Source organism: Durio zibethinus, chromosome 24, assembly GCF_047325235.1.
Source record: "Durio zibethinus cultivar Kanyao isolate XHJ-2024 chromosome 24, ASM4732523v1, whole genome shotgun sequence".
In the NCBI taxonomy this organism is placed as follows: Eukaryota; Viridiplantae; Streptophyta; class Magnoliopsida; order Malvales; family Malvaceae; genus Durio; species Durio zibethinus.
This window is the reverse complement of record NC_143185.1, coordinates 4,158,538-4,172,754: the sequence shown is the minus strand read 5'-3', so window position 1 is coordinate 4,172,754 and position 14,217 is coordinate 4,158,538. Positions and strand designations below refer to the sequence as shown.

At 29.4% G+C, this 14,217-nt stretch overlaps 1 protein-coding gene across 1 annotated transcript; it reads right to left on the bottom strand.

The window, feature by feature from the left end:
* Window positions 1–2,325: 2,325 nt before the first annotated feature.
* LOC149511861 (expansin-A25-like) lies at window positions 2,326–3,432 on the bottom strand. The gene is made up of 2 exons (XM_089753702.1): window positions 3,263–3,432; window positions 2,326–2,945 (listed from the first exon to the last, which is right to left on the bottom strand). Exons 1-2 carry the CDS (start codon window positions 3,423–3,425, stop codon window positions 2,326–2,328), a joined length of 783 nt encoding a protein of 260 aa, XP_089609828.1. The 5' UTR covers window positions 3,426–3,432.
* Window positions 3,433–14,217: the final 10,785 nt, after the last annotated feature.

Genomic DNA, 14,217 nt, shown 5'->3' with positions numbered 1-14,217 from the left:
AAAAAAAAAAATTTAAATAAATTTAGAGGCAAATTTTTGAGAAAAAATAATTAGTTAAAATTAAAAAGTTTTGAGAATTAATTTTGATTGAAAAAATTGAGATAAAAGAGTTTAATGTAAATTTGAGAGTTATATTATATTATAATTTAGATGAAAAAAATAAAATAGTAAATGATTAATATATTAATTTGATTTTTGATATCTATTTTTATTGGGATTTTATTAATGATTTTATTGTTTTAATATTTGTATGTTGTTAATTTTTTAAATGTGAATATTTTACTATAATATTAAAAAATTATAAATAATTTTTTATATAAATAAAATAAGATAAAGTGTCATTAATTACTTTAAAAATCATGAAAAAAAATTTTATGATTATAATTATAATTATTATGTTTTATAGCAAGTTAGGTAAATTTAAAAAAAATTCACGATCGCGATAACTGTAATGATCACGATGATATTCGTTATATTCACAATTGTAATAAATGCAACGCGATTGAAAATATGTCTGCAATCGTAATTTAAATCCTTGGGTGTGATCGATGTTTTTGGCATTGAAATGGAATTTTGTGATGCTGCCAATTCCGAAGAAGAGGCATTGTGGCTATTTGACACGCTTGATCGGAAATGAATGGAGGAAGCTTTTGTAGCCTGGCACAGGAAAGAAATGAACTGGAAAGGTAATAATATGTTCAGCCTTCACTGTGCTTTTCATTGGGGATGCTCTTCCCTTGCCTTCTGGCTCAAGTGACATCATTTTGTCGCATGTTCATAAGTTAATTTGTACATTCAGATCTTTTTATTCATTCTAATAAATAAATATGAAGAGTTCCTGTATTTAACTTCTGCATATTCTATAGATCTCATCATTCTTTTGAATGACAATATCAGCTTGTTTGTTGACCGGTCAAGCCAATGCGGACAAGCACTGAATATAGTAGCAATTTCTGCTTTTGACTTATTTTGCCTCAGTTTTTGGTATACAAGTCATTTGCCTCAGTATGCTTCTGACAAAGAGGCTGTGTTACACTAATTAGCATATGATTTTGACTACCCAAAAAAATTATTAATTAAATTATTAGTAAATAAACTCTTGATGATTTTGATGGGTGCTTGTTCGAAAGACAGGTATTGTTGACCTTCCATGTACCCGAAAAAAAAGAAACACTATTAATAGATTTGATCTGTTATAATTTGTGTATCAGTATTGTTTTTATATCCTATCAAACAACATAAAAATTATCGTATCATAATCATATCCACACATTATATACAAATTAATTTTTTTTTTATTTTTATCAAACTCATATATAGTTTTTATTAAAATTTTAAATTATATCATTTTTGTATTTTTTTTTTATCATTCATTATGTTGTATTTAAAATTGGTAGGTTAACATGCTAACCATGCAAGGTCCTTTTATCCTTTTTGTATGTGTTTTCTTTGAAAAAAATAAGACTACCAAGGATTTGCCAGGATGATCAGTGATCCAACATGCACCATGAACAAAATAGGCGAGATTTGTGTCAGCATCACCTTCCTTTGGTGCCCTGGTGGAATGACTATTTCGTCACTCCATTCCAAAATAACACTCCTATAGTCTTGAATTAAGTTGCAGGCTTAATGAAACCCGAAGGCCAAAACTAAGAGGTGCCATCTTTGCTATAGATAATAATCCTATGGTAGGGAGCTAGGTGTCCAAGCATGAGCTATTGTCCACACAACACGAGCTTCTGCTGTAGGGGTTAAAAACTTCATCTTAGTAGCTAATAACCCGTACGATTCCCAGATGAATTGAGAAAAATGCGAACTTGAAGTCTGAAGACATGTAAATTGCTCAAATGTTGCCATAAACAGTCATTAGGTTCCAACCAAAGCTTTTGTTTGAGTATATTAACCGATACAATTTTATCACTATATATTTTATAAAATATATATATTTTTATATACACACCGAATATTTCCATATCCTTTATTTAATTACCTTTTAACCAAATTAAATCTTATAATGATGAATTGCACATGTTCAAAAATAAGTTGTACTAGGGGTGATGCTTAATTAAAATGAATTAAAACTGTTTAACTTTTGAATTTCACGGTTGGGATTTGATTTGGTTTGAAGTTATCTCAATACAAAAGTGAATCAAATGCAGTTGGCTGTCAATTTGTAAAAATGGGATACAATTTTGCTAATGGTTTGCTTTAGTTCCATAGAGGGAACACCAAAACACATCACAATTTTGCATAAAAAATCGTGCACACTCAAAAGTAATGCATAATATGCAGGAATTCCACCACTACATTGTAAAGAAAATTTTCCTAGAAGTTACTTTTCCCGTCAAAAATTTGACCAAACTGCCAATTTGCCGGTGCCACGTTATCGAACTCCACCATTTTCCCATCACTGGTAGTCACCTGTAATGATAAGCTTTGCCCTGTTAGCTTTGTTCCAGTCTGCCAATTCACTCCCCAGTTACGGCTCATCTGTATCCACCCTGTTCCTGAGCCCTTGATTTTAACATCCTTAATATCACCAGCACCGCCAACATTGTACATCAACACCTCAGTCCAGTTAGGGTTTCCCTTGACCTGGAATTGAACCCCACCTTTCTTGGAACACAAGACACGTCGGTACATGACAGGGATGATTCCAGCTTTGTATTGTGCTAGTTTTGTGAACATTGGCATCGATAGATCAAAGTGTTTTAATGGGGGATTGCACCAGTTTCCATCAGGTTTTGAGTTACTTGGAGGGCAAAAATTTGTTGCAGTCACTATGATGGTACCAGCATTTGGATAACACCATTGAGGGTTATTCACACACTTGATTTCAAAACATGCACCACAGGTAAGTCCATTGTTGAATAGAGCTGTGCTAAGGGCTGTGGTCTCGAGTCCATACCCTTGTTTGAATAGATCACCGTATCCACAAGCTCCCCCTTCGATGATTATATATAATTTAATGGTTATCTAATTTGAATAAAATAATAATTCGTATATCTGTATTTATTTATTTCATATTTAACATATATAAAATACAAAAACTATTGTATCATAATTCATATTCACACGTCAAATATAAAATATATATTTTTTATTTATTAAAATTTTAAATCGTTCATATACAAATATATATATATATTTGTATCACGTTTAAAATTGTTTGAACTAAATATTAATGATAAAATATTGCACTTTACTCATGAAAGAAGTAATAGTAGCAAATACCTGGATAAAAATATAATGATAAACTTACCCATGGTTTCTTTACCACCCATATCACCATAGAACGTTGCATGTGCATCATACCAATTTGCATCAATATTTTGACTGCCAAAATGTATTTGCCTCTTGCCTCTGGCTGCAGCCAAATAGACCACAAAAATGAGAAATGAAAAGAAACTCTTAAGGCTAGCCATTGCTAAAAAAAAAAACAGAAAAATTAAATAAATTAAATCAAAGCTTTGATAAAAAGCTGAGTCCAAGAACTGATATATAAATAATGGTCAAGGTTAGGGGTGTAAATGATACATTAGTACTCGCAAGCTACTCGGGTTCGATTCGAAAAAAACTCAAATTCGATTCGATTATTGTCGAGTCGAGCTCGAGCTCGAGTAGCTCGACTTACCGATCGAGCCGAATTCGAGTATTTTTATATCTGACTCGAGTAGCTCGCGAGCCTAATCGAGCTTTTATATTTAAATATATTTTTATTTTTTTTAATTAATAAAATATTTCGAATCCGAGTTCGAGTTCGAGTTCGAGCATGAATAATCGAACTCTTGTCGAGTATACGAATCGAGCTTATTTTTACATATTAATCGAGCTTAATCGAGCGAGCTCGAGTAGCTCGAATTCGATCACGAATCGAGCTCGAGCTTGAAAAATAAAACTCGATCGAGCTCGAGCCGAGTATCGAGCCCGGAGTTGTGAGTCGAGCTCGAGCTCGAGCTTCTCACTACTCGGCTCGGCTCGGCTCGTTTACAGCCCTAGTCAAGGTAAGATATAAAAGAAAAGGAAAATGAAAATTCAAAATAAGAAATGAATGAGGAAATTAAGAAAGAAATTAAATGTTGTCTATAATTTTGGAAAAAACAGCAAATTATTCATTCATGTCTTCTCTCTAATTCTTGTTTTTAGTCAATGTGAGTAAAACTATTCATTTATTAATTTTAACTAGTTTGCAACCTGTGCAATACACAGATTATTATTTTTATATATATAATTATATATGAAAATAACATACTTAATAAAAAATATAAATTTTATATATACATATAACCAAGTAATATCTAAGAAAATAAAACTTTTAAAATATTCAATGAGTAATATTGTTAAAGAAAAGAAAGTGAATGTATCTTATAGAAAATTTTTGAATTTACTCAAGATTACTTTATTAATTTTGCATTTTTTTTATTTTAATTTAAGATAAGTTATTTATTCTTTAAAAAAAAAACTTATTTGTTAGATTTATAATAATAACTTACTTGCATATAATTATTAATCCAAATCTTTTATAAATCTATAAAAGTGAGAGCCTTTGATAAAAAAGCAAATAGTCCAATGTGGATAGTTTACATTTTTGACATATGGATAGGTTTAAAAATCACAATGTGTTCTCTAATAAATGTATTTTATTTATTTAAAACATTTTTATTATTTTTTATAGTAATATTTTTATTACTTAAAAAATAATTATTAGACTAAAAATAATAATTAATTAGACTAAATTAATTACATTTATTGCATTTTAAATATACATGAAAATTTTACCTTATATGAATAAGTTACAATTAATTTGATAAATAATATAGATAAAAAAAAAGAAACTAAATAAAAGGCTAATTACTCATGAATCTATTTCCACATTTTCTTATTACTTATGAAAAATTAAATGAAATTTAATGTAGTAAATAAAAAATAAAAATGACCCATTTAATGAGTTGACAATAATGATATAATTAAATTAGGGAAGATTTTATTTAAAAAAAAAAAGACAACATATTAGACAAGAATTCAAAATTTATAATGCTTATTATATTAGACAGTTAATAATAGTAACTTTTTAATACATTTACAATAATGCTTCTTGATAATAATATAAATACAAATGTTCTTTCAAAAAAATATTATGCGAATTGAATTTTACTATTCCCCATTCATAACACAAATCTAAAACTTTAAATGTTCAAATAAGTAATATTTGATAATTAATTTCTTGAATTGAAAACAATAGCAATTTTCTTGACCTTAAAATTTTGAAATTACATAATATTTTTAAATATTTGATAGAAATTAAAACTTAACTTTCCAACGTTATAAAAAAAAATGAGCATGTTAAATATATTCATGTATTTAGTATGCCAATATAAATCTTTCAATATTTTACTCATACAATTTTTTTAAAGTTAATAATGTTATATATAATGAATATTATAGTTGTTTGCTTACCTGAGCATAGCATAATGTTATATATAATATATAGGTGATAATTTTAATTTATAATAATTTTTTAAATAAAAAATAAAAATTTTAAATACTAATAATTTATTAACAATAATAATATATGGGAGTAATTACATCAAAAAGATTCGAACAAAAAAGATTAGAATTAGTAGTAATGCTCATTTAATCTCTAAGCACCTTTAAAATAAAAGGTAATGAAAATAGAATCAATGAAAATTTTGATTGAGATATCATTATGCATACAAATATTTAAATACATGAGTAGTAAATTTCTTTTTTATTAGAATTTGTAATTAAATTTTTATTTATATATTCTTTTGGGTTAATAATTAGAAATATTTACTAAATTTAAGCCAAAATTTATAATATCATTAAAAGTTAAATGTAATGGATAATTAAAAAAAATAACTATAATTAATTTAGTCAAAATTATTTTAAAATAAATATGTATTAAATCAAATAAAATGTACTAATCAAAAGACATGTGATACTAAATTAGATCATCCACATGTAAAAAAGATAGATCAATCACAAAATTAGATAATTTTTTATTATATATACAGGTATTTAAAAATTAGAGTGTTATTTATCAAAAAGTATCAACCTATTTTATTTTGAAAAACGTTATATTTTATAATTTTGACAAAAAATTTTTTAATGATAAAATATGTTGTTAGTATTATCATAAAAAATTAAACTTATCAACCTCGATATATATTTAACTTAATAATTTATTATGTATCCTTAACTTTTCTTTGTTACTGTATATTCCAATATATTAAAAATAATAAAAGCTCACATTTGGATTTAACTTTTCTCAAATCTTATATAAATATATAAAAGCCAAAGTTTTTGGAAAAAAAAAAAATTCTATGTGAAAATATTAACATGTGAACAGTCTTAAAAATCACCACATAACATCTAATAAATGTATTTTATTTTATTTAATATGTTTTTAATTTAAAAATAATTCAAAACACTAAATTGATTATATTTATGTTTTTATTATTAACCTTAAATCACTCTTAATTCAATTCATATTAAAAATATTAAAATTTTAAAATTTTCTTTATTTGAAAAATTAAATCAATCAATATATAATTAATAAATTAATAAATACTACAGTTATAATTATAAAATAGTTGATTGTCTAATCAATTATTTGATATATTTGTATTTGATTAAATATAATATCCAGAAATTAATATATTTTATGAATAAATATATAAAGCAAATATAATTTAAAAAACTAAATTGATTATATTTATATTTTTATTATTGATTTTAAATCACTCTTAATTCAATTCATATTAAAAGTATTAAAATTTAACATCACAAAAAAAAAAAAAAAAGAACCCAATTTTGGTTTACTGCATGATAAAAAGAATATCACGACAATGAGAAAAAATATTATAGGAATGTAATTTCTTTCTTAAACATCCCAAAACACATTTATTTATAGGATGGATCTTAAAAATAATTATGGGATGATTTGTAAATTTTGAATGTCTAATTGACTAAAATGAATTTAAGAACCAAATCAAGATTAGTAATAATATTTTAAATTAAGAGTAATTTATACTTGACAATTAGAATAACCAAACATATTATGTATTTAATCTATTTGGGAGAAATGAAAAAATAAGGATCTTGAAATTAGTGTAATAATGATAATAAAATTCATTTTATTTGATATATTCTAAAATTAATTTTAATTGATTTGATCATCTATTAATCATTTTATAATCAATATATATACATATTAAACTTATACATAGGTGAAAAAGTCAAGTAAATAAATAGGTCAATAGATTAAATAATTGGAAAGTGAAAATTTTTTTTACACAAATGTAATTTAAAAGATGAATATTATAATTGAAGAAAGAGAATACAAAATTATTCTATGATTATATAAACTATAATAGAACTAATAATAATAGCCAAAACATAAAAAGAAATCCAAAATATTAAAATTTCAAGAACTTTTACTTAATTTTCTTGGAACCCAAACAAATTATATAAAGGGAATTTCTTTTAAAAATGACTTTAAAAAAAAATCATTATACAACTATGATGATGAATTAATCTAAAAGATCTTAACACAAAAAAAAAAAAAACCAATACCCAAAATAATACAAAATCAAACATAATATAAAATCACAAACAAAAAAAAAAAAAAAAAAAGGAACCCAAGTTAGGTTTACTGCATGATAAAAAGAATATCACGAAAATGAGAAAAAAATATTGTAGGGATGTAATTTCTTTCTTAAGCATTCCAAACCACATTTATTTATAGGATGGGTCTTAAAAATAATTTATGGGATAATCTGTAAATTTTGAATGTCTAATTGACTAAAATGAATTTAAGAACCAAAACAAGATTAGTAATAGTGTTTTAAATTAAGAGTAATTTATGCTTAACAATTAGTATAATCAAACATATTATGTATTTAATCTATTTGGGAGAAATGAAAAAATAAGGATCTTGAAATTAGTGTAATAATGATAATAAAATTAAATTTATTTTATATATTCCAAAATTAATTTTAATTGATTTGATCATCTATTAATCATTTTTAAAACCAATATATATACATATTAAACTTATACATAGCTTAAAAGGTCAAGTAAATAATAGGTCAATAGATTAAAAATTTGGAAAGTGAAACTTATTTTTTACACAAATATAATTTAAGAGTTGAATATTATAATTGAAAAAAGAGAATACAAAATTATTCTATGATAATAGCAATTAAAGATTTATTACTTTCAATATGAATTTAATTAAGAGTGATTTAAAGTAAATAATAATAAAAAATCAAAATAATTAATTTAATATTTTTTAAAAATAATTCAAATAAAATAAAATACAGGACATATGATGATTTCTTAATATCGTCTGCATGTCAATAATATAGGCCATCCACATTGGACATTTTCCCTTTTCACCAAATGTTTTGGCTTTTATATATTTATATAAGATACACCTAGGCCATTAAATAACAATAGTTTACTTAACAAAAAAAATAAGGCTTTTTAATTGTAGACACCCAATTGGGTCCGGCCCAGATCAATTGGGTCTGGTCCAAATGGGTAAGCCCAATTCAATTTTATCTTATATTTTTTTTTCTCTTTTCTTCTTCTTTTGTATTTTATGTACTGTATTATTTATTATTATTATTATGTATTAATATATGTATTTATTTATTTATTTATTGTTAATATTTATGTGTATTTTATTATTTATGTATATATATATATTTTTTTTTATCTTTTTTATTTTATTCATTTTTGTATTTTTACTTATCTAATTATATATCTGATATATTTTTTTATTATTATTTATCCTATAATATCTGCTGATTTATCTTCTCTAATTATCTAGTTTTTTTTTATTTTGATTTTTATTTTGGAGGGCTAGGATTGAAAGTTGAAGATCCCACTGGGAGTGAGAATTCAATCAGAAGAGTCCAGACTGGATTCAAAGATTGAATTCCCGTCCAAAAGGGAATTGGGATTGATCAGAAACTCCTGATCAATCCCTATATAAAGCACCTCCTGGAACATAATGAAGACACAGAAAACAGTGAGCAAAGCTACTGATTTGAGAGTAAAGGAGGCGCATAGGAAGCTAAAAAAGGGTTTAGGAGTGTTTTGGGAGCTAAAAGAAATTTTTTGAAGATTTTTTGATTTTTTTTTCTGGGAATTTCTGGGAAATTTCCAGATTCCGGCAAAAATTCCTGCGAAATTTGAATTTTTCGGCAACAATTCCGGTGAACATTGAAGTTTCCGGCGACCACCCAGTTTTCGACGAAGAATCCCAGAAACCGACGATCTTCCGGCCAACTTCCGATGAAATTTCCAGATTCCGGCGAAATTTTCCAGAATCCGGCACCGGTGTTCTTCAGTTTCTAGAGAGAAGGGAGAGAAAAAAGAAGAAGAGAGAGAGAGAGGGGGAGGAGTGTTCTGTCGAAAAACAGAGGAAGGTGCCTTTTATACCCTCCCAAAATGACGTCGTTTTGGGCTTTAAGTTAACCAGGGGATCCGCGCGTTTTGCCGAACCCGACCCGACCCGGGCGTCGACCCGCTTTCTGACCCGCGCGTGCCAGCCCCCTCCGAGCCGAGCCGAGCCGAGCCAAGCCGCCAAGCCGCTCCTCCCGAGCCGTTTTCTCTTCCTTGAGCCGAGCCGAGCCGAGCCGCGATCCGAGCCGCTCCAGGTTTTTTTTTTTTCTTTCTTTCTTTGTTTATTTGTTTATTTTATTTTTTATTTATTAGATTAGGTTTATGTAATATTCTTTTTATTTATTTTTTATTATTTTATTTTCTTTAAATAAAAATAAAAAATTCCAAAAAAAATATTTTTAGGGAAAAGTTGAAAGTATCAATTTTCCTTAAAAGAAAAATAAATTTCCAAAAAAAAAATATTTTTGGGGAAAAGTTGAAAGTATCAATTTTGGGGAAAAGTTGAAAGTATCAATTTTCCTTGAAAATCGAAATTTCCAAAAAATATTTTTGGGGAAAAGTTGAAAGTATCAATTTTCCCTAAAAAAAAAATCATTCTTTCCTTCCTTTCTATCTTAATTTTGATTTTGTTTTTTTCTTTAAATAATCCGACGACGGAGCCTCTGTAAGTGAAACAGTAGTTTTTCTTGCATACTCTTGAGGTGAGGGAATTTTCTCAATTTTCTGCAAAAAATATTATAGTCAATTGAGAAAAATTTCCAATAATTAATTACTTGGTAAAATTTTAAGGCTTTTGGATAACACAAATTTAAGCTGGTACCATCTTTTGTTGGGCGTTGTGAGGGTGCTATAACCTTCCTCACACGTAACCGAACTCCCGAACTCTGTTCTGGTTAGTAGACCTGAACCTATTTTTCTAGGGACTCTTAAACTTAGGTGTTCCCTAAAAGGACAAATTTCATAGGTGGCCAATCGCACCTAGACAAAAAAGATTGGTGGCGACTCCTAAAAGACAATGTCTAGCGATAGATCCCCGGATCTAGACGTTATGACAGCTTGATGACTCCGCTGGGGATCTTGAGAGTCAGGCCAGCAAATAATTTGTGTTATCCAAAAGCCAAATGAAATTGAACCTTGTTGTATATATGTGTTGTTATTCATTCATGTTTTAGTTACCTTGTTAATTATATCATTCATGTGCATATGCATAACATGAGCTCTACACCCGAGCTCCGTCCCTCTAGGAGGGAGTAAAGTACCTATTACTTTCGTGAGGTCTAATGCCTCCGTAGTGGCTAGCGAAATACTCCCACTCAAATTGAACATTTTCCGCTTGTAGCCTGTAATGGGTGAGGATTAGGGTGCCTTACTAGTCTGTGATGGACAGGGATGTAAGGAGCAATTTGAGAACCTTTAGACTTTGACCTTAAAACCGCATGTAGTAAACCTTAAGAGTGCCTACACCTAAGATAGAGCCCTTTCTACCCAATGATAGATATACCCTGAAATTAGGACACAAAAAGAGTGTTTGTCTAATCATTTTGATTGTTTAACTTTGTGTATTATTTTTATCATATGTGACATTATGCATCAACATCACTTACGTTTCACCCACGGAACTAACTATGCTGTTTGTCTGATTGTATGCATCTGTATTCTTTTCATGACATGTTTCAACATAATTATTTGCATTCATTTCATACTAGATTTCATTCAAAAAATGTACATTTCATTTGTGTATCAAAGCATCATACATAAGGTACAGCATAACATTTCTAATCATAAGTATGGTACTCAAGGTCCGAGGATAGCTCCATCTAGCGAAAACCTTGCTCATCCATACAACACAAGATCCAGAGCAAGGCAAATGGAGGAGGAAAGTTCTCATAGATTTGAAAAGCTAGAAAAAGCTCAGGAGAAGATTGAAAATGAACTTAGCAAAATTCTGGAGGCTCTCAATAATATGAATAAAAGAAAAGGAGTTGAAGGAAGTACAAGCCAGCAAGAAGTGGCTGACCCATTGTACCCTCCAGGTTTTGGCCCACCTCAAGCCCAGTCTGCCCAAGAGGTCCCACCACAACATTTTGCATATCCAACATGTCCTGGAATGCCATCAGCTTTCAACCCAGGGCAGTATAATAGCTATATAAATCATCTCTTCACTGAAAAGGCAGCAGAACCAATTCCTGATCTAGAAGAGAAGGAGAAGGAAAAGATAAGGGTGGAAGCTGAGGAAAGCTCTAAAATTAGCATGCTAGAGCAGAGGCTACGGGCTGTGAAAAGATTTAGCTGTTATGGGTCAGTTGATGCTGCTGGGCTCTGCCTAGTTCCTGATGTGGTTATCCCCTATAAGTTCAAAGTACCGAAATTTGAAAAATATGACGGTACAAAGTGCCCTAAAACCCACATCACCATGTATTGCAGGAAGATGGCAGCTCATGCACATGATGAAAAACTCTTGATGCATGTCTTCCAGGATAGTCTTACTGGTTCTGCTGCCAGGTGGTATGTTCAGTTGGATAGAACCCACATTCGCTCCTTGAGCGATATGGCTCATGATTTCATCAGCCAATATCGACACATCATCGATTTGGCCCCTGATCGTTTATCTTTGCAAAATCTGGAGAAAAAGTCAAATGAGTCTTTTAAAGAATACGCCCAGAGATGGAGGGATATAACTTCACAGGTACAACCTCCACTGACAGAAAAAAAGACCACAGTGCTGTTTGTTAGCACTTTAAAGCCTCCCTATTATGAAAAGATGATAGGAAATGCAACAAAAAATTTTGCTGACATGGTAATCTCTGGAGAAATTATTGAAAGTGCCATAAAAAATGGCAAGTTGAGAGGAGGAGAAACCAAGAAGACATCAGAAAAGAAAGAAGCTGAAGCTCAGGCTGTGAGCTTTGATAGACAACAATTCAGGGGTTATCAACCCTATCCATCCCAAGGTTACTCTCCATACTATCCTGCTGTGAATAATACATCATCCTACCCATACCAGCTAGCTTCACAACCATCTTATTCATCCACTTACCGCCTCAACATTCAAGCTCCTGCAAGAACCCAAATTCGTCCTACTAACCCAACAAGTGGCTCACGAGAACAACGGACTACTCGAGAAAAACTTGTATTTGATCCAATCCCTATGACTTATACAGAGTTATATCGAGAACTCTATAATAGCCACTTGATTGCCCCCAGCCATGTGGAACCACTTAAACCACCCTATCCAAAGTGGTATGATCCTACAGCCCGTTGTGACTACCATTATAGAATTACTGGCCATTCTACTAAAAATTACACTGCTTTAAAGTATAAGGTGCAATGGTTGATCAATGATGGAATGGTAAGTTTTGATCAAGAAAAAGCAACAGCACCTAATGTTAGTGTACTGAGCGAAAGTCAAGAACAGAAAGGATTCGGAGATTCACAATGAATTGAGGGGCAAGATGTCAATGGAGATAAGGCTGATTGAAGGTTTCTTCTGTCATTTTGGGATTTCTTTTCAAACAATGTTAGATTTTTTTTTTTTTTTTGCAATATGACTTCACTTGTTATCATTTTAATAAAGGCAAGTCAATGCATTTCATTACATTTTTCTTTTTCACTTGACTATTACTCCATGCTTTGTTACCTTCCATAACTTCACATTTTCATTTTTAAATTTCAGATGATGAATATTTAGACAATGATAACAATAATTCTGAGATTTAATTTTGAGAACTCATCCACGTTAATGTGAGGAGATGACTTGAGCAAAAAGTAAGCTATTACTGAAGGTGAAATAGATATGTCTTGAAGGTGTGCAATCTTTTATACAAGTTCATGAGCTTTGTTCAATAGATGATGTTCAAGAAAGGTATTCACAATTGAGATGAAAAATGGTCATCTTTCTTTTACCATTTGAAAAACCATTTATTGCTACCATTTTGAGCCTGTTATGATTTCTTTTTTTTTGAACCTTAACCAAGGATCACCCTCTACACTGGGGGGTAATTTTTGGAAAAAAAATTTCACAAAAGGTCTCAAAAATGGAAAGAGAAAGAAAAGCAAAAAAAAAATAAATGCCACACATGACTTGGGGTAAAATAATGAGAATCCTTTGTGTGAAAAAAAAAAGTAGTGAAACGATGTGGGGCAAAATGCCAAGCTGCATCAAATGATCATTCGGTCTTGAACCTTTTTAATACATGTTTTGAGCCTATTATATCCATTTTTTTATGACCCTTCACCTTAACCTACATTACAACCTTGAAAAGTTTATTTGGATCAAGTGTGAATACTCAACTTGAATGATCATATGTTGAGCGAAGGCATGCTCATGATGAAGCAATGGAATCATGCTACATTACCTTAAAAGTTTGATGTATGAAGGATGTCAATAATAGGTGAAGAATGAGAAAAAAAAGATGATGAAAAAAAAAAAAAAAAAAAAAAAGAAAGAAAGAAGAAAAAATGAAAAAAATGAAAAAATAAAAAAATGAAAAAAAGAGATTCAAATTGAAAACCTGAAAGGGTGATTTTGGTACCAAAAAAAAAAAAAGGGTTCCAGGTCAAATGGCTCGCATGAATGAAAGATCAAAGACATCTGAAGATCCTTCAAAGACTGAGGCAGAGTTCGCCAAGCTCAAGATGACTTCAACAGTAAATGGAATGAGTTTTTGAAAAAGAATCCTAGATTAATGTTGAAAATTGTCTGAATATTCATCATTTGGACATACCATTCACCTCAATGACATCCAATTTATTTCTTTTCCCATTTATTTTTTACCAAAATAG

What these genes read in the sequence shown, in the direction of transcription:
- LOC149511861 (XM_089753702.1), bottom strand. Translation starts at nt 3,425, where the DNA reads ATGGCTAGCCTTAAGAGTTTCTTTTCATTTCTCATTTTTGTGGTCTAT. An exon ending in GGGTGGTAAAGAAACCATGG is followed by an intron (nt 2,946 to 3,262) that starts GTAAGTTTATCA and finishes TAATCATCGAAG; the next exon opens with GGGGAGCTTGTGGATACGGT.